This window comes from Vipera ursinii (assembly GCF_947247035.1).
Source record: "Vipera ursinii genome assembly, chromosome: 2".
NCBI classification, from domain to species: Eukaryota; Metazoa; Chordata; class Lepidosauria; order Squamata; family Viperidae; genus Vipera; species Vipera ursinii.
In genome coordinates, this window is record NC_139513.1 from 279,502,689 (window position 1) to 279,523,545 (window position 20,857).

Genomic DNA, 20,857 nt, shown 5'->3' on the forward strand with positions numbered 1-20,857 from the left:
CAGGCAGAATATAAGTTTGATAAATAATAGTGATGATTATTAGGATGAATTAAGATTCTTATATTTATCCCCAAGGAGAATCTATTCAGATCAGAAACAAATAGATTCTTTCAACCATTATTTTTCTCTCTTTGACAGATCTTTGCAAATGAAACCCTTCGAACGCTGTGCCTTTGCTATAAGGAAATTAGTAATTATGAATATGAAGCATGGGAAAAGAAGTTCACGGCAGCTTCGGTGGCCTCAGGAAACCGCGAGGCAGCTCTTGACAGAGTATATGAAGAAATTGAACAAAATTTAATTGTAAGTCTGATGGAGAACTGAGATATGAGTTTTATTTTTTGACCTTGTATTTGACCTTGCAAACGTTTCATATGAGGTCCATTCCATGTTACATTTTTTTCACCTTGATTTCCCAATCTGTGCAGTACTTATAAAAGTACATATATTCTTTTTATTGTTGTTAATATTTTTGAAAGGATACAAGTAAAGAGAAGTAAGAGAAGTATAATAAAACATGGCTGAAAACAGGAAATGAGGTATGAATGATAAAACATAGGTGCATAAACAATGGATCTGAGGGATTCTTAAAAACGAATACATTCCTGTATGCCATTAATGATTATAACTGTCAGGCCCAACCCAAGAACAACATAGAACAATTCGGTCAAAGTTCAGTTCTTTATTTGCTCACAGCATAAAGACAGATTCTTGCCAGACAAAATCTTTATTGTTTTCACCCCAGAGATTCTAGGGAGTGGCCATCTCAACTTCATTCCTCTGTTGACTTACAACCAGCCTACAAACCCCTCAGAATCCAAATCAACTGCACAGAGATAGCACCAACCCTCAACTAACCCATGCAAGCCCCTTCCCCTCCCCTCCAGCAGTTCACCTTCCAATGACTGGCAAATGAGCTCTAAGATTGCCAGCTATGGCCCATACAGAGGCTGCAGCCCAGAAAGGGAAAAATACAAGTGAGATGTTGATTGTCCTTTACCTCCTCCACTTTTTGGTAGTGAAGGTTAGAGGTAGTGTCATATTTAGAACGTCAAACTAGGAATTGGAGAAACCTGGATTCAGTTCCACATGTAAACATGAAGGTCATTTGATGATGTTAAGATGGCTGTTCTTTCTCTCAGGGTAACCTAACTCATGGGATTGTAATCAGGATAAAATGGGAATCTGATAGTGTTTGGTTGGGATAAAAGAAGAATATAGTCAAAGCTAGTATGGTGTAATGGTGAAGATTTGGGTTCTGAATTGGGAGCCCTGGTGGCGCAGTGGTTAAAATGTAGTATTGCAGGCAAACTCTGCCCACAGCCTAGAGTTCAATCCTGACAGGGTTCAAGATTGACTTCCTTCCAAGATCAGTAAAATAAGTACACAGATTGTTGGAGCAATGTGCAAATAATGTTTGTACATTGTAAATTGCCCAGAGAGTCATGTGCACTGTGGGGTGATATAACAGCCTAATTGCTATTGGTGAATTCCCATTCAGCTAGAGAGCTCATTAGCGTCAATCACTTTTCTCTCAATCCATCCTATTTCTAAATTAGAGACACCCCGATGTAAGATAGCTTGAGCATCAAAAGATAGGGTAGGATATAAATAATAACTAAATGTTATTTAGGTACGCTAATATCCATGGTGATATCTTTCAGTTTTTAGCTTTTCTCATGGAATGTTAGGAAAGTCACTTTTAATATTTTGATAGTTTGTGTGAGTGATAAACCATTAATAGCTAAAATGTACCCACTGTATCCATATTCTTAATATCCATCCTTTCTTAATATGCAGCTTTTAGGTGCCACAGCAATAGAAGACAAGTTACAAGATGGGGTGCCAGAAACCATCTCCAAATTGGCAAAAGCAGATATTAAGATCTGGGTTTTGACAGGTGACAAAAAAGGTAATTTGCATAATCAGTTGCTGCTTATCTTCCCCAAGGCAAACTGCCTGATTCTAAAGTTTCTTTTTTTAATTGATGACCTAACATATTCACATGCATGCATGGGAGAAATGAGAAAACAAACTGTGACTTGGCATTCTTCTCTTACAGAAACTGCTGAAAATATTGGTTTTTCCTGTGAACTCTTAACAGATGAAACTAAAATCCACTATGGAGAAGATGTCAGGTAAATCCATTTTAATGCAAGAAATTACATTAAAAGTTATCTGAATGTTTTGGATTTGACTCTAATAAGTGCTTTGGACTCCCCAGAGTACAATCGTAGAACTCCTCTGCATTTGCTGCAAATATGCAACAGCTTTGAGAAGTGGCAGATGCCTGCTATATTTTCATATCTCTAAATATCCTCAGAGAATTACAAGCCAGAATGGCCAGGGACTGGTTAGATGAGACAAATGGCTGGTTGAACATTCTCTGAGTTGAGGGTGTCAATCTGAGGGATGTTGGTGTGGAAGATTTAATATGGTGTTTGGCCAAGTGTCAGAGCAGTGATCAAGTGCCCAGGACCCAGGTAATTGGTTCTTTTGGATCCAGAGACAATAAGGACACCAGCAAATAAAGGGTTTTTAAGCTTTATTGTTAGCTAAAGCAAACAGTTTTAAAAGGATAACATAAAAACTATACAAATTAGATGACACACAAACTACAAACTACCAGGAGCTACTTAATGACAATAGCAGAAATACCTCAAGGCTGACCAGTTTCCACAGTATCTAATACTAGATTGTGTCTATAAGCTCCCCACAAACAACAACCCCAAGGTTTTTATCAAAACCTGGCACCGTGACCTGCCATGGTCATGAGACGGCAGGATCTAACTTTGACTGGGAGCCACATGACTCTAGGATGGGAATCAAAAGTTTGAGACTTCTACAGTAAGAAAACTGTCATGATGAAAACTCTTTAATTTCTAACATGTGTAGACTTAATCATAGTTCCAGCTGGGAAACTGTGAGCATCCTAGACCATGCCAAAGTTCTAGAGAATTCCTGGAAGTCTGGCACTCAGATAAATTGGTCATCAGCAGGCACATAGAGATAAGCAACATCTACACACCATTCAAAAGAGACAATCAAAAAGCCAAAAAGGAAACAAAAAGACCACAAGACCTCCTTACCTGCAATCAACACTCAGATGAGCAGAGATTAACATCAAGATTAACCTTAGACCAACAATCAAGAAGCAAACAATACCCCAATGAAGGAACTACCAACTCAGAAAAAAATACACACTAGCCCAGTCAAGGAACCACCAAGACCTCTCCTACCAAAACTAACAGGGCAAGCTACTAATATATAAAATGAGAAGAAACCCCACATTCTACTAGCACTGATGATGTTACCTAGTTTGGTAATGAAACATCTGTAAAAAAAACAGCCAAGCTCAGAGATCATCAAGGACCCCACAGTTCAACCTTGAGCTACAAATACTATGTTTCCCTGAAAATAAGACTTGGTCTTATTTATTTTTTTGCCTCCAAAAGAGGCACCCAGTCTTATTTTTGGGGATGTCTTACCCACTTACCTGAGGACCGCCGCAGCCAGACCTGCCATGCCTCGACACCTGTCATGCCACTGCCTGAGTTGTTCTGTGGCTGCTTGTGGCCGCATGCCATGTGGCGCATTGAGCTGGTGCCGCTACTCGCAGCAGGAGACCGCATGGCTCATCATGAGTGGCAGCACCAGTGCAACTCAGGCAGTGGGGCAACAGGTGTCCAGGCGTGGGAGGCCTGCTAGTGTTGGTAGGAGAGGTCTAGGTGGTTACTTGATTGAGTTATTGTCTACTTTCTGTCTGAGTGGGTAGTTCTTTCATTGGGGTATTGTTTGATGCTTGATTGTTGCTCTAATGTTAACCTTGATGTTAATCTCTGCTCATCTGAGTGTTGATTGATGGTTGATTGCGGTCCTAAGGTAAGCAGGTGCGGGGCGCATGGGGCAGCTCCAACCCCACCCTAGCTTGATTTTTACACTTGCACCTTGACCCAAGCCTAGGGCTTATTTTTTTTGGGGGGGGGGGTTAGGGCTTATATTAGGCACACATGTAAAAATCAAGCTAGGGCTTATTTTCGGGAAAACACAGTACAGTCTTCTAACAGTAGGAAAAAAATTTGCAGCTAAGTAACGATTCCTCCCCCTTTCCTTTATTAAATAAACCAGAGTAAAAGAGAACAAGCAGATTAGCTCAAAATGACCTCTAAACTGCTCATATTTTGGGTTGCTGACTGTATTTGGGATCTAACAAGATTCCAATGCTTTCCTGTGTACTGGAGCCACTTTAAATGACAATCAAAAAATGGTAGCACATCTTCTTTGGCAAGTTAGTGCAGTTCTAGAATAATATGTGCTATTCTGATTTGCGTACTACGGTACACAAATGGACCTTGAGTATGGAATTTTGTATCTTAGTGTTTCTTTTCCTACTTTCCATGGCAAATATACTTTTCAGAGTCTTAGTTAAAAAAGATGTTGCTCATCCATTGTTGGATAAGAAAGAGGGGAAGTAGAATAAATTATCACTTCAATCAATCAAAACAGAGCTGGAAGGGACCTTGGAGGTCTTCTAGTCCAGCCCGCTGCATTTCAGACAGGTGCCTGCCCAGTCTTTTCTTAAAAACCTCCAGTGATGTAGTTTCTCTGAATCAACTCAGCTGTGTACTGTTAATATGAAACAAGGAAGGTGTGCTGTTTCTGGAAGTTCTTGTTTGGGTGGATAATTTTTTATGATGAAATCCAGAGATTATACAATTAAGCTATTTACTCACCTTGTCGCTATCAAAATATAGTAGGGTTCTAGGAAAAAGCAGTGTCCATTGAAATATGTTGCGCACCTGAAACTGTAAAAAGCCATCTGCTAAATCCTAGTGCTTTAGGTTTTTTTTTTAAAGACATACTTAATTCTGTTTTTAGTCACCATGACCTGTTATTTTTTTACATAATGGATTTCTAAAAACATTTCTTCCCTTATCTCACCTCCCTTAGCGCTCTTTTGCAAACAAGGTTGGAGAACCAGAGGAACCGAAGTGGGGCATATGAGAAATCCTCCAGCACAGCCAATGAACCCTTTTTCTCAGAAGGCAAAAATCAAGCATTAATTATCACTGGATCATGGCTAGTAAGTGCTGGGTGCTCACACCTGCTACTTGAGTCTGAGAGAATTGTCCACAACCATTAATAATGGGAAAAGAAAGATGTGTTGAGTATTGACCATTCTGGGGGAGGAGGGGAATTTTAAGAACTGTAGTTCATCTGGAGAACATCAAGATGAAGAAAGTTGGATAAAAAGCTTAAGTTCTAGAGATCTCTCAAATTATGTGTTAGCCTTATACAACCAGGATTCTTACAAAAGAAGTTGCAAATGAATTATTAATGAAATTAGAGATAATCTTGGGGAAAATATGAAAGCATTACACAATTGCGAAACTGAAGCAAGCATCAGACAAACTGAACAGTAACTTCATTTGGTTTAGCATAAGTTGGGATTGAAAGAAATAGGCTTTTGGGGTTTTGTTATTACATCATATAGCTATAAAGTAGCTCTCCTGAAATCCCTGTAGTATCTGCTTCTTGGTCTGATCTACCTCAAAGGGCTGGGAGTTTCATCTGTGTATTTTCACAGTTGAGGCCATTTGTCAAAATTTCCTAGCTGCCTTACAGAACTAAATAAATGGTTGATTTGGATCAGTTCCTATGTATCTGAAGCAGGTATTGTTTACAGAGATCTATTGATGAATCAGGTGGCTCATTCATAAATAATGTGTTTGGTAAATTAATTTGTAGAAGTTCATGAACATCTGTGTTGATGATATTTTAGTTATCTTTGGATTGTCATCGCTCATAATGCTCATAACTGGTCCATAAATAAGTTTATAGGACACTTTTTTACTAGAAAAGTTTTAAAAGAAAGAATAAATGCAATTATTAGGTCAGATCCTGTCTTGGTTCCAATCCCATGTTCTTTTTGAAATCAGTTTTGCTTATTTTTAAAGACCATTTTTACTAATAACAGACATCTGTCCTTTTGTTATGGCTATTTTTTTCATGCTTTGCAACATGTGTTCCTCTGAGCAAAATGGGCAAAAGAAATATATTTTCATCCCATCTCCAGACATCCATCTATCTATCTATCTATCTATCTATCTATCTATCTATCTATCTATCTATCTATCATCTATCTATCTATCTATCTATCTATCTATCTATCTATCTATCTATCTATCTTGTATCTATTATCTATCATCTATCTATCTATCCATCTTGTATCTATTATCTATCATCTATCTATCTCTATCTATCTATCTATCTATCTATCTATCTATCTATCTTATCTATCTATCTATCTATCTATCTATCTATCTATCTATCTATCTATCTATCTATCTATCTAACTAACTAACTAACTAACTAACTAACTAACTATCTTGTATCTATTATCTATCTATCTATCTATCTATCTATCTATCTATCTATCTATCTATCTAAGTTTATAGAGATGAATCTTTTTTTACAGAATGAAATTCTCTTGGAGAAGAAAACGAAGAAAAGGAAGCTCCTGAAACTGAAATTTCCCAAAACAGCAGAAGAGAAGCAAAGGCACAAGGAGACAAAACGAAGAATAGACCTGAACAAGGAGCAACAGCAACGAAACTTTGTTGATTTAGCCTGCGAGTGCAGTGCTGTGGTTTGCTGCCGAGTAACCCCCAAACAGAAAGCTATGGTGGTCGATCTGGTAAAGAGATACAAGAAAGCCATAACCTTGGCTATTGGAGATGGTGCTAATGACGTGAATATGATTAAGAGTAAGTTAGACCTGACATTTTTTTCCTTCTTATGGGTTTACTTCATATAGATGGGTGCTGTTTTCTGAAGGAGGTATGAAGATCTCAGTCAATGAATCTTCACACTGAATCAAAGAACACAGAAGATAGAAACATGGGGCTGGAAGGAGCCTCGGAGGTCTTCCAGTCCAACCCCCTGCTCAAGGCAGGAGACCTTATACCATCCCGGTCCAATGGTTGTCCAGTCTATTTTTGAAAGCCTCCAGGGATGGAGCACCCACAACTCCAGGAGACAAGCTATTCCATTGATTCATTGTTCTCATGTCAGAAAAAATTCTCCTTACTTTTAGGTTGGATCGCTTGATGCCTCTTTTAGTGAATCATTGTCTGTTTTAATCTAGGTCTAAAACTGGGCAGCAAACATTGCTGGGCATGGCTGTTAGATCCTACATTACCCATAGAACTTTCTGCAGGCACTAAATTATGCTCCTATACTGCTGTTCTTGCATAAGATTATACAACAAAGTTCAGACAAATTTTTCAATAGTCTTTTTGGTTATCACAACACAGAAGGGGAGCTACTTTGTCTGCCACAAAATAAACCTGAAAAGACAGAACATTAGTAGATGGGACCTTTGACCTGATTGTCAAAGACTAGTCCCTTTCTCAAGATTGAAAGACAGAGATATATTCCCCTTAAACAAAGCCTTAGTGTGTCAGGTAAGGAGGACTTGTAGGTCAAATATGACTCATGATTGCCTGTCGGAATTATACTGAGGGTTTATTTCTTAGGATGGGAATTCAGCAGCCAAGAGTTCCTTGTTCAGAGGCTGGGAAATACAATCTGTAAAATTGTTGGAATGACACTATAATTAAACCGCTGCAGGTATAAGAACATTCTCAACTTTGTGTTGACAAAGGGCACACTTAACATGGCTTCATCCTAGTATGCAGTAAAGATTCTTACAGTATGTAGCCAGGCTGTGCTGAGTGTCTCGACAGCTTCTGCCTGTTTCAAGCTAGACAGCTTGGCACTCCTGATCCTTGACAAACAGGCTGACCCAATAAATGAATGAACTATTGGTGTGACAGTTCTGTTGAAATACTTTCCATATTCCAACTACAGTAACCCTAAATTTAATGGATATACCCATATACAGAGTGGGTTTTAATGAAAATCCAATCCTTCCAATTCTCCTCATTCGCCAAAACGAAAATTAAGAGCCAGTCTTGTCAACTCAACTATGAAAGTAGAAAATATATTTTAAAAGCATGCAACATTTTTTTTTTGCAACATAGTCTGAATTTGGAGTTCGGATATAAAATTTGAATCAAAGGTGAAGAAGAATATCCTTAACTCTTATTCCATACATAAATACCTAACAGTTTGGGAACAATTACATATGTCAGTGACTGATACTGTCATTATTTTTATCAGGAAACATTCAATGTGGCATGGATGCAGCTTAGTCCATACTAAAATGATTTTGTGTTTTGTTTTTTTTAATCTTTGATTGGGAGCCTCCCAGAGTTGGTTAAAAGATGGGCAAATATATAAAAGTTTTAAATTAAATAAAAATCTTCTCTAAAAACAGAAATCCTTGATTGAGCAAGGAAAACTCAGATGACCACTGGAGATGAATATCTTTGCATAATTAGTTTTAATTATGTTTTCTTACATCATACCTTCAATTTTTTGCTTTACAATTTCTTACTCCCTTTCTGCATGTTACATAAAATTCATTCGCAAGAAAAGGCATGAATGTGTTTGTATGCATATCTCAAACTTTATTTTCATGGTAGTGATGGCTTTTATGCAAACTATTACATACTGTCATGTTTTATTTAGCTCCTCAGCCTGTACATTCTTTGCAGTCTGTGTTTACTTACTTTTTGTCTGCTGTTTCTGAATTTCACATTCTATTTATTACACAATAAAGTTTGTTAAAATTTTAATAATAGAAAGGTTTTTAAAAACTGAGTGCTTTTTTTGGAAAAATGCAGAGATGGCTGACATAAAAATAATAATGAAGGCTACATGACATCTAACATACACAAAACCAGGAATTAAATTTTGTTTGTTCCATAACATTTCTTGAAACATTTAGGTATCTATTTTTCAAAAACTAATTGCCCAATAGCTGATTAGAATAAATGAACTTAGCTTAACACTGTGTATTTTTTACTCTTATTCTAGCTGCCCATATTGGTGTTGGGATAAGTGGTCAAGAAGGCATGCAAGCCGTCATGTCCAGTGACTACTCTTTTGGCCAGTTCAGATATCTCCAAAGGCTGCTGCTGGTTCATGGTCGATGGTCTTACATTAGAATGTGCAAATTCCTTCGGTATTTCTTTTACAAAAACTTTGCTTTTACATTGGTGCACTTCTGGTACTCCTTCTTCAATGGCTATTCTGCTCAGGTAAAGGATCAAGAAGACTTGTGAAACTTTGCAGCAGTCAATATTTATAAATATTTGTGTATTTCTGTTGGTTTGTGCAATTACAAAGGACTGGAATGCTTTAGGATAGATGTTCAAGAACAGGTAGTCCTCGCTTAACGACCACTCGTCCAGCGACTGCTCAAAGTTATGATAGAGCTGCACAAGGGGTGCTTATGACTGGTCCTTGAAGTTCTAGCTGCCATAGCATTTGACGATACCTTACCACCTTCACCCCTTCCCTCTTATGGAACATTCTTCTCCCTGAAATTAGCTTCACCCCTTTTGATATTCCGGAAGTCCCTCAAGATTTGGTTGTGTCATCAGGCCTAGGATATCCAGAGAAGACATACTTAGATGGCTTCATGGTTGAGCTGGCCATTTTTATTCATTTATTTAAGAAAATTTACATGGCCACCCATTTACTCTCAGTGACTCTGGGTGGCTTACAAAAATTAAAGCCAGTATACAAATAATAAAAAACAATTCCCCCACTCCACCCTGGTGACAACAATCAGACAAGCCATTTGATTGGCTCCATCTCATTCTGGCTTCCCCTTCTTTGCCTAGGGCAGGAGTAGGCAACCTCGGCTCTTTTATGACTCATGGACTTCAACTCCCAGAATTCCTGAGTCAGCTCAGGAATTCTGGGAGTTGAAGTCCATGAGTCATAAAAGAGCCGAAGTTGCCTACCCCTGGCCTAGGGTTTGTATATTCATTTTGGTAACATTTACCTTTTAATGTGGGTTTTTATATTGTTTTAACTTTTTGTTTTGCTTTTCCTGATATGGATTAATTTAATTTTATTTAAATACAATTTAAATAAATGTTTTCAAAGGTGTAATGTATTTCCTTTGCAATTACAGACAGCATACGAGGATTGGTTTATCACGCTATACAACGTATTATATTCCAGCCTACCTGTTCTTCTTGTTGGATTACTTGACCAGGTTTGTCTGAACAATAAACTGAAAATTGATCCTTAAAAGCTGATCATTGCTTCTGGGTGCGATGCAGACATGGCCTCTGAAATTTCTGTTGACTAAATTCACAAAGTACAATAAGCCATGATGTCGTTTGTTTGGTTTTGGCTTAATGCGTTATGTGATTGTAAAAAATGGCTTATGGTGTGATATATTGTTTCAACTTAGCCATTGTGATTTCACCTGCCAGTTAAACATTGCTCAGCCTGGAATGTGAATTCAGCCACCTTGTTGGGAATATATTCTGACTTAAATCAAAGTCTGACATAATAAATTATATTCTGTTACAAAACCATTACCACCACCCCCACCACCCTGGTTTGGCACTATATTGCATTAATATTGGACAAATAGTGCCATCATGTGGCTACTTTATTAATGCCACAGCTTTGAAGCTGCCATTTGCCTATAAATTACTCATCGTTAGACTCCTTGGTAGGAAATTTAGTCGTGTCTGCAACATTGCTAACACTTAAAGGCTACTTCAGTGAAAGATCAGAATAAAACATAAACTCATCAATTACTAAATATGTATGGAAATTAACATTTACCTTTCTTGTATTGGTTCAATTTGAGAGTAGAGGTAGTCCTCATTTAGTGACTGACTTGTTTATCAGAATAACAGAGTTGGAAGAGACCTTGCAGGTCTCCTAGTCCAGGGATCCTCGAACCCTGGGCTAAGTGGAGCTTCGCACATGAGTGTAAGCGCAAGTGCCCTCTGCTTGTGTGAGTGGAGTTTCGCACACGAATGCAAATGTCTGCCACTCACACAAGTGGAGCTTCACTCAGAAGTGCTCTCCGCTCATGCACAAAGCTCCATTAGCATGAGGGATGGGCTTGTGCACCTGCCGCTCACACTAATGGAGCTGTGTGTGTCTGCCTGCCACTCACATGCCCGTCTCCCCTGCGCAGGGCCGGGCTGCCAAGGTGGAAAGGTTGAGGACCACTGTTCTAATCCAACCCCTACACAAGCAGGATACTCTATACCAGGTGTAGGCAACCTTGGCTCTTTTATGACTCGTGGACTTCAACTCCCAGAATTCCTGAGCCAGCTCAGAAATTCTGGGAGTTGAAGTCCACAAGTCATAAAAGAGCCAAGGTTGCCTACCCCTGTCCTATACCATTCTGGACAAGTGGCTGCCCAGTCCCTTTTTCAAAGTATTGGAGCACCCACAACTTCTGAAGACAAACCGTTTCACTGGTTAATTGTTCCACTGTCAGGAAATTACTCCTTAGTTCTAGGTTGGTTCTCTATTTGATTAGTTTCCATCCATTGTGTCTTGTCTTGCCTTCTTTGTGGCAGCCCCTCAAATACTGGAATACTGCTATCATGTCACTCCTGGTCTTTCTTTTCGCTAGCCTAGATATATACCCAATTCCTGTTCTTCATATATTTTAGCCTCCAGCCCCCTAATCATCAATCATTATCAATCATTTGCAGATATGACCGTCACAAAAAAGTGACTTTATGACCAAACCTCCCATTGACAACCTTTGTAGCTCTGTAAAAAAAAAAAAGAAATGATCATGAGCACAGTCACTGTCTTACTTAGTGATCACTTTGCTTAATAACTGAGTTACTAACTAACCATCACAGGCATCACTTTAAGAATCCTATCTAAATTGTTTGAACAAAATTGGAGATCCCTTTATGTATTATGGACTTCAGTTGATTACACAGAGTGTGAGTGGACCCATCCCAAGCACAGGGCATGTCACTGGTCCTCTCTGAACACCCTTGTGTTGACTTGGACATCCAAAGGGAGAAGGCCTGGGCATGAACATTGCAAGGTGGGACTTGGGAACCCTATTTTTTTTCTATAAGATGGATAGGTGGACAGCTTCAAACAAATGCAGAAGTCTTACCAGGAAATTGAAGTGTAAGCTCTCAAACAGCAGAAAGGTGGATCTAGCTTTCATTTTTAAAAAAAATTTCTGCAGATATTTTGCATTGCCAACTCATTTCCGTCCACTGATGCATTAGCTAAAATGTGGCTATTTTCCTTGTGCATGTGATGTTGCACATCTGCTCTGGGAATGCATAGCGGGATAAATGATTTTCAAGCAGAAACACAACTGGATTGTAATTTGTCTTAATTCTTTCAATTAAGGACGTGAGCGATAAACTGAGCATACGGTTTCCTACCTTATACGTCTTGGGACAAAAAGACTTGCTTTTTAACTACAAGAAGTTCTTCTTAAGTCTGTTCCATGGTGTTATAACATCGCTGATTATTTTCTTCATACCGTATGGTGCTTACCTACAAACCATGGGACAAGATGGAGAAGCTCCTTCCGATTACCAGTCATTTGCGGTCACTGCCTCATCTTCTCTCATCATTGCAGTTAATTTTCAGGCAAGTCAATCAACCTTCATTGTTCAATACAGGTAGTCCTCGTCGTATGACCGTTAATTTAACAACCATTCAAAGTTATGATGGTGCTGAAAAAAAGTGAGTTATAAGCAGTCCTTGCACCTACAACCACCACAGCATCCCCACGGTCATTCCACCCAATTCGGGTGCTTTGCAACTGGCATGTATTTACAATGGTTACAGCATCCCAGGATCACGTGATTGCCCTTTATGACTTTCCCAGCCAGGTTCCAGGAAAAACAAAGTCCATGGAAGAAGCTGGATTCGCTTAACAACTGCAGCAAAAAAGAAAAATTGTAAACTCAGGCATGCCTCTCTTAATAACTGCCCTGCTTAGCAAAGGAAATTCTGGATCCCATTGTGGTCGTAACTTGACGGGCTACCTGTAACTCCTTTAAAATGCCAGCTTGATGCTCACAGTTCACATTTAGAGACTTTGTAATTCTTGCTAATGTCTTTACAAAGATAAGTCCTCTCCTCTTGTCAAACCTGGCAGATTTTTGCCAGGAAAGGAAAAATGCTGGTTGAAGGAACGCGCAGATGTGGAGAGATGAACTAGAGGCAGTGAAATCGGTAGGAAGGAAAATTTTCAGATCTGTGTTTCTTCCTCCTCAAGCTGAAATGGAAATTGGTCAATAAGTGAATCCAATCAGTTTTCCATATTAAACATAAAGAAAATTGATTCCGTTCCAGAGGCTCCAGGAATTTGTATGATTCCTTCTTCCTAAATAAAATTAATGATTTAATTGGATTAGGACAAGCAATAAATATACCATTCTGTTCTAAACATTCAAAGTTAATGTATATATTGAACCATCATTGCTCATCAGGATTTACACAAGTAAAACCTGGAACTAGTTTTGATAGCTTTCCCACTTTGCTGACAGATTTTATTTTTATTTTTTTAAATCATGTTGGCCCCCTTCCTTCTAATTTTTTTATGATTTTCTTAGGGAGTTGACTGATCTACAGTTTCAAAAATGTTGCTCTCTCCCATTCTTCCTTCTCAGCATCTATCTTGTTGTTTATGGATCTCATATTTCTGTCTTGTTATCCTGTTTGCTTATAGATTGGAATGGATACATCTTATTGGACATTTGTTAATGCCTTCTCAATATTTGGAAGTATTGCACTTTATTTTGGCATCATGTTTGATCTACACAGTGCTGGGATCCATGTCCTTTTTCCTTCTCTGTTTCAGTTTACAGGTTGGTACTGATTTTTTCTTTCTTTCAAGTTACTCCCTTAAAATGTCAAAAGTGTGTATCCTAGCTGATCTTTAAAAAACAAAAGCTTAGTGCCTCAGCTTGGACTGAAAAAGATTGTAAGCTTCAAAAGGATAAGAAACTAAAATGACCCTTCACAACTTAAAGAATGTAATAAAACTGGCAGTAATAATGACAATAAAGCTGGATTAAAATATTAGGTTAGCGCTTTATGGGTTTATTAGTTGATTTGATATTTGAACTCATCCCTATTTTGATTTGGTAGTTAGGTTTATAATCTCATTTTTCCTGCAGGAGCACAGGCACCTTAGATTTTTACTCCTGCCACAATAACCTTGTAGGGTAGACTAGGCTGAGAGTGACTGGCCCAAAGTCACACAGTAAGCTTCCCTGACTGAGAATTAAGTTGTACCCCGGTCTACCTGGCATTATACCAACACGTTAACCACTTCCTTTATTTATGAGCTTAAATGAGTTTATACTTTTTTTAAAAAAAGTTATGTTTCAATTAAAAAAAATTAAATAGCAATTAACTAGACTCATCCTTTGCACAAAGAACAGTTTAAGTATTTTTCCTCGAAGAAGCCCTATTACCCTGGTTCCTACGTACATTCCATGAAGCCAAACAACAAACTAAAAATGTTAAACCCAAAACACCGGAAAAAGTATTTTTATTTAGATTATGCATGAAACAACCATTATGTTGAAAGACAACCACTTTCTCAGCTGTACAAAAATTGTGGACGGAGAACAAGTGCAAAAGGACCAAAAACTTAGTAAAAAAAGCTTATATCCGACTTCTGACTGGTAACTTAGTAACAGTTTGAAGTTATGACAGACCCCAAAAAGGGTACTTACCACCCAGATTTGAAGTTCTGATGGTTGCTCCCCCACAGTCACATGACCATTTTTAGGCATTTGGCAACCAGCTAACATTTACAGCTTTTGGGAGTATCCCTCAGTCACATGATTGCGATTTGCAGGGTTTTTTTTCCTGGAAATCAGCATTTACTTCCGATTTCTGGCAAAAAACACCCATAGCGGATAATGAGTTTGCTTAACAACTGGAGCATTCACTTAATGGCTATGGTGATTTGCTTAATGACTAATGCAAAAAATGTCATAAAATTGGCTTGATCTCATTATGAGGCTCTTAACCACTGGAACAATTTACGACCGTAACTCTGGGCTCAATGATGGTCAAAAATCAAGGACTACACGTACCTTATAAACAGAAAGTTATCACCAGTGCCCCCCAAAGCTAGTTATATCACAATGCAGGGTTTGCTGCATTTCTGAAAACAAAGCAACGTGGCTCATTACAATGGAAGCTCTGGCCTTCATTCTCGCATATATGGGAATGGATCTCTCAGTGTGATGCAGCTTTTATCATTTGCTAATGTCCCTGGGATGACTCTGTTGTTGCATCCTAAAGATCGCTTTTAGTTCTTGTTGGTTTGAAGGAACTCCACATGCGTCAGCCACCTCCTGTAACTGTCACATCTCCTTCCCAGGTACCGCTGCAAATGCTCTCCGACAGCCATATATCTGGTTGACGATAATACTGTCTGTCGCTCTCTGTTTGCTGCCCGTCATTGCCATCCGGTTCTTGATGATGACGATCCGGCCTACCAAAAGTGAAAAGGTACATAGGAAGTTCTGGTTATTACCAGCAGCAGTGGGATTCAGCTGGTTCGCAACTGTTCAGTAGAACTGGTAGCTAAATTTTGTTGAGTTTGGAGAACTGGCCGCACCCATGCTGCTTCTGGAACTCCGTTCTAGGCCTTGGAGGCCTGGAGGAGGTCTTCCAGGCCTAGAACAGCGCACAGGAAGTGCATGGATGTCACTTCCAGAAGTCCATTCTAGGCCTCGGAGGCCCAGGCCTACATCCACACAGAGAACCAGATGTTCAGGTATTTGAATCCCACCACTGGTTACCAGCGTGTTGAAGAAAAGAGCTGGTTAGTTTTTTTTATATAATCATGAATCCCTGGCTACAGTTGTAGGTTGTGGTAAGTCATAAAGTAGGTCATCCATATGACTGCCCAATTTTGCAATCTTTTTTGCAATAGTGATAAAGCAAACCTATTAATCACTATGTACCAGTTTTGCCACAAATCAGAAGTAAATGCTGATTTGGGGCAAAGCCAACATAAAATGCAGTCACATGGCTCAAAGGGCCATAAATGAGGACTGGTTGCTGAGCACCCAATATGTGGCCAGTAAGCATTGGAAGGGGCTTGTGGTTAGAACTCTAGAACTGGGTCATATCTACCTTTGGGGAGGGGGTCCATCATAACTTTCGCCACTAAGCAATCAGTGATAAGTAGAGGTCTATCTCTATTTAGGATAATGGGAACAAGCCTGAATCGTGGGACCCTCGTTTGTCTATCTGTGTCTCCTCCATCAGTTCAGCCTTGGATATGAGCGTGGAAGCTTTCACACTTAAGTTTGAGCATTTGTTGTATTATCTGTATCTGAAAATTTATGGTTCCAACAATTGGCTATAGAAAATAAATAAATTCTTTAAAAAAACCATTGCTAATGCTCCAAAAATCCCAGGAAACTTAGAAGTTAGATCTTCTCTAATAGCTGCTACTGCTAATTCTACCTCTTAATCTGTTCTACAATTGTCTCTTTTAAAGATTCGGAAGAATCGCAAAAAGTACAAGGCTGAAGAGGAGAAGTGGAAGCGAAGGCAGAGCGTCTTCCGTCGCGGGGTAACTGGCCGTCGTTCTGCGTATGCCTTTTCCCATCAGCGAGGTTACGCTGACCTCATCGCTTCTGGGCGGATCATGCGTCGAAGGCGAGCATCCCTAACGGCAGTTCTGGGCAACAATTTGGCCGAAATTAGGCGAGCTGAAGAAAACAGTTGATGACTCCCCAATCCCACAGAAAGTAGAGGAAGGATAGCACAAAAAGTTTTATTTTTTTTTACAAAGGACAATTTTTCCTTTTTTTGGAAAAACCTGTGCAAGGTTGTGAAGGGAGTATAATTATTTTTTCCCCAATTACTTTATTTGGGACTAAAATTGTTCAGACCGAATGGCAGAGTATTTTTATTTCTCCATCCTTGCATAAACATTGCTTCTGTTTGAAACTGAAGGATATCCTTATGCCTTGGACTTCAAGCCCAACAATTTTAAGGTTTTTTTTTAAAAAAAAACAGTGCTTAGTATTTTTTTTAAAAAAGAAAAACAATTCCGATAGTGATTTTATGCCTCAGCACCAAAGACAAATCACGCCCCAGCAACACAGTTCTGAGTGCCATTTCATTCCGTTAATTTATTCTACCATCATATCATTCTTCTTTGGCAGCCTAAGAATGATTTTTTTTCAACTAGCAGTTCATTTTTATGTTGCAAGCATTTAGAGCATAATGCACTTTCCAACAAAAGTTGTACTCGTCGATCAGCTTTCAAGTGCATAATCAAAAGCCAGAGGTTCCTTCAGGAAAACAACAGCTTGTTATATATTTTCAGGAAAACAATAATAGCTTGTTATATATTTTCACTCTGGGCATTCTAGGGGTCTCCCCTCTCTAAATGTGTAGCAGCTCTGTAGCAGCAAGAATTAATATGCCTTTCTGGCATTGTATTTTATACCCAGCTTTTTTACCTTCAGTACAAATCTTACTGTGCATTGGTTTGAGAAATAAGAAAGACGGATTCAATCAGTGGAGAGTCACCTCTTGGATATGTTGGTTGATTTCATCCTTGGGTTGTTCTTGGTCAAGGGAAATGGCCATCTAGCCATTAAACAACAGGAGGTGATTCTTATATAACATTGTCTTTTATGTTGGAATGATATGTGTGAATATCAGAGCAGCATCATGCTTGAAGATGACAGTGCCAATTTCACCACGCTTATGTGGCAAAAAGAGATGGGTGAAGAAGGTTTATCACACATCAAAAATTGCTCCCATGTTATATACCTGATGAAATCTATGAAAGAAAGAGCATAATGCACTATTCAACAAAAGCTGTACTGGTCGATCAGGGCTGCATGCTTTTAATAACGTTCAGACATTTGAGAAGAGAAAGCTCTGAGTTCAAGTTCATAATCAAAGGGGTCTTCACTAGAGGGAGTGAGGCGTCTTCTTTGTGGGAATGAGAAGCATGGTTTGAAGCACTACCTGGAGCAAGAGAATAATTTGTATTTATGATGAATCTATTGTATGATTTTTTTAATAGTAAAAAGAGGATGATGTTCTTTTTAAAAATGTATTCACCTACACATTTCATTGTGTTGGGACTTAAAAATGGTTTACATTTCAATACTATCAGCATGCACCAAATGATCCTGTTTTGATATTTACAACTGTTCCTCACATTTGTGTAGGTGGGTGAATGGAGTTCATCTCTTAGGAACACGGACTTGGTACATTCCTTCATTATTACTATTGAATGTTGAAAAGTTTACAGCTTTTCAGTAAATGACAGCAGATATTTTGATTCAAAAATTAATTTGTCTATTCAAAAATGAGGAAGAGTTTAGTCTTTTATCTTTCAGACTTTTAATCTAAGTGCAATATTTGCAACTTTTAATACACTGATTGTACACATCTCAATTATAAAATGTAAATATTTTATTTCTTAAAGCATTATGTATATATAAGTAAAGTGCCTTACTTTTTAATGTTTTTATCTGGTGTGAAAAAAAAAGTATTTTTATTGCTCTGAATGTTTCTATTCAAGTGTCCTTGGTATTGTATGTGTGCACACATGTAACATTTGCTGATTCTTATGAAATTGGGGGCAGTGAAAGAGGCATCATCCGTACCCCCTATTCTCTTGGTTCAACTGGAAAGAAAATCCTTTCAGTTGAAACAGTGATCAAGAAAATCCTCATTCCACACAAATGGCTGTCCAATCTCTTCTTTAAAACCTCCGTGGTGGACTGCCCACAACCTCTGGAGACAAGCCATTGTACTGATGAATTGTTCTATCAGTGAGGACAATTCTAGTTTGGATCTCTCTTTGATAATTTCCATCCCTTACCCGTCTTGCCCTCAGGTACTTTGGAGAATAGATTGACCTCCTCTTCTCTGTGACACCCCTCAAATATTGGAAGACTACTATCATGTTCGCCCCTAATCCTTCTCTTTGTTAAGACTAGACCAGGGGTAGGCCACCTCGGCTCTTTTATGACTCATGGACTTCAACTCCCAGAATTCCTGAGTCAGCTATGCTAACTCAGCTATGCTAACTCAGGAATTCTGGGAATTGAAGTCCATGAGTCATAAAAGAGCTGAGGTGGCCTACCCCTGGACTAGACATACCCAGTTCCTGCAAAGGTTCGTCTGTTTTAGGTTCAAAAAGCCTTTTGGAATTCCTATCCTCTGGAAGGAGCATGGATTTAAGAAATCTTTAAGAAAACAGAGAGGTTGTCATGTGGTATATTACAAAACTGAAGAGTGAATTTTCTCCAGTTAGGCTTACTGCATGTGATAGTCAGAACAAAACAAAGTAATTTTAGCATTTCTCCCATTAGTAGCTGTCGAATGAATGGTTCAGTCCAAACCGGGAATAAACAACATGGCGACTGCTTTAGAAAGAAGGTTGCAGTTTATTGAAGAGGAGAGCCAGACAGAAAGATGGCTCTGGAAGAAAGGAAAGCGAGCACATGTAGGGAGTGGGTTTTTATACCCTCTGGAGCCTTTTGTTTGGAATTGTTCCTGTGGCATGAACTTTGACCTGAGTCTGTGTGTGCCTTTCTGGTATTCTGATGGTGGTGGGTTGCCCTGCGGGTGCGATTCAAGGTGCTGGTAATTACCTTTAAAGCCCTACATGGCTTAGGCCCGGGGTACTTGCGAGACCACCTGCTGCCATTGTCAACCTCCCTTCGCCCAGTTCGCTCCCACAGTCGGCCTCCTCAGGGTTCCGTCGGCTAGGCAATGCCGGCTGGCGACCCCCAGGGGGAGAGCTTTCTCGTGGGCACGCCGACCCTCGAATGAACTGCCTCCGGAGCTGCGGATGGCCCCTGACCTTCGGTCCTTCCGCCATGACCTGAAGATATGGATGTTCCAACAAGCGGGCCTGGATTGACTATGGCTTTAAATTTGGCTTTTATTGGGTTAAATTGTCATTTATTTATTACATCCATTGTTTAATTCTTTTTTAAATTTTGTACTTTATGTTTTTTAATTTTTTATTGTTGTGAGCCGCCCTGAGTCCTTGGGGAGAAGGGCGGCATATAAATTTAATAAATCTCTCTCAATCTCAATCCTATTATGTCCCAAAGGTCATATCCTGCTTCCCTGGGGCTGGGGCTGATGCCTCTTTAGATTTTTTGGTGTTGATTCTAGGAATCTTTCTTCCTAATCCCACTTTCCTGATTCCAGTCTTTCTGACAAGATTATCACATCTGCAATTCTGCAGACTTGGTTTCTATTTGGGACAGAGAGACTTGGGGACGGGGTTGGTTCCTGCTTTTAAAATCCTTTAGGGAAATATATTCTGCCTTTTTAAGATCCTTTGAGGAAATATATTTTTCTGCCCTTTTAATATTTCCTTCTGGGTGTGTGTGTGTGTGTGTGTGTGTGTGTGTGTGTGACTGTCCACATAGCCAAATTAATTATTGCTATAAAACTTGAGAATATATAGATACCTCAGTGGAATGAAGGTAAAATAAGATAAGTTCCATTTTAGAAATGGTGGGATTTTTATTGTTTATACAAGAGAAAAGTACTCTTGTAACTGTAATAGGCATTATGGTGAAGTTAAAACATCATGCAGATTTTAAATTTAATCAATGTATTTAAAAACAAAAAACAAAACCCTGGATGTAACTTGGTTTTATCAGATCTTGTGACTATCCAAATAAATTGGTTAGAGGGAAACTTAAGCCCCCCCCCTTCCCCCACTGGGCACACTTAAAACTATGAAATGTGTTGCCAATCTGGCCACTTTAAAAAGCAAACTGGGCGGGTTGGTGGAGGATGTGACTACTAGTTGGGATGGCTGTTTATTATCCCCTGGATTCTGGTTTGCACAACTAGCTGGGAAGCAAAACAGGGCAGGGGTGCAGCCCTCCAATCCGGGTTTGTGCGCGTCCCTTATGCATCCAGGTCTCCGCTGTAGGATACA

At 39.1% G+C, this 20,857-nt stretch overlaps 1 protein-coding gene across 1 annotated transcript in view; it reads left to right on the plus strand.

Annotated features, from left to right (window-relative positions):
- The window catches only part of ATP8B1 (ATPase phospholipid transporting 8B1), a 96,138-nt gene extending 77,730 nt beyond the window's left edge, over positions 1-18,408 (plus strand). Inside the window, exons 18-28 of the mRNA XM_083354795.1 lie at positions 139-303; positions 1,801-1,912; positions 2,063-2,138; positions 4,951-5,083; positions 6,479-6,767; positions 8,944-9,167; positions 10,052-10,135; positions 12,280-12,525; positions 13,613-13,751; positions 15,284-15,414; positions 16,415-18,408. Of these exons, the coding sequence (XP_083210921.1) occupies positions 139-303; positions 1,801-1,912; positions 2,063-2,138; positions 4,951-5,083; positions 6,479-6,767; positions 8,944-9,167; positions 10,052-10,135; positions 12,280-12,525; positions 13,613-13,751; positions 15,284-15,414; positions 16,415-16,645 (1,830 nt within the window). The 3' untranslated portion in view covers positions 16,646-18,408. The remainder of the gene's footprint in view (positions 1-138; positions 304-1,800; positions 1,913-2,062; positions 2,139-4,950; positions 5,084-6,478; positions 6,768-8,943; positions 9,168-10,051; positions 10,136-12,279; positions 12,526-13,612; positions 13,752-15,283; positions 15,415-16,414) is intronic.
- The last annotated feature ends 2,449 nt before the right edge of the window (positions 18,409-20,857 follow it).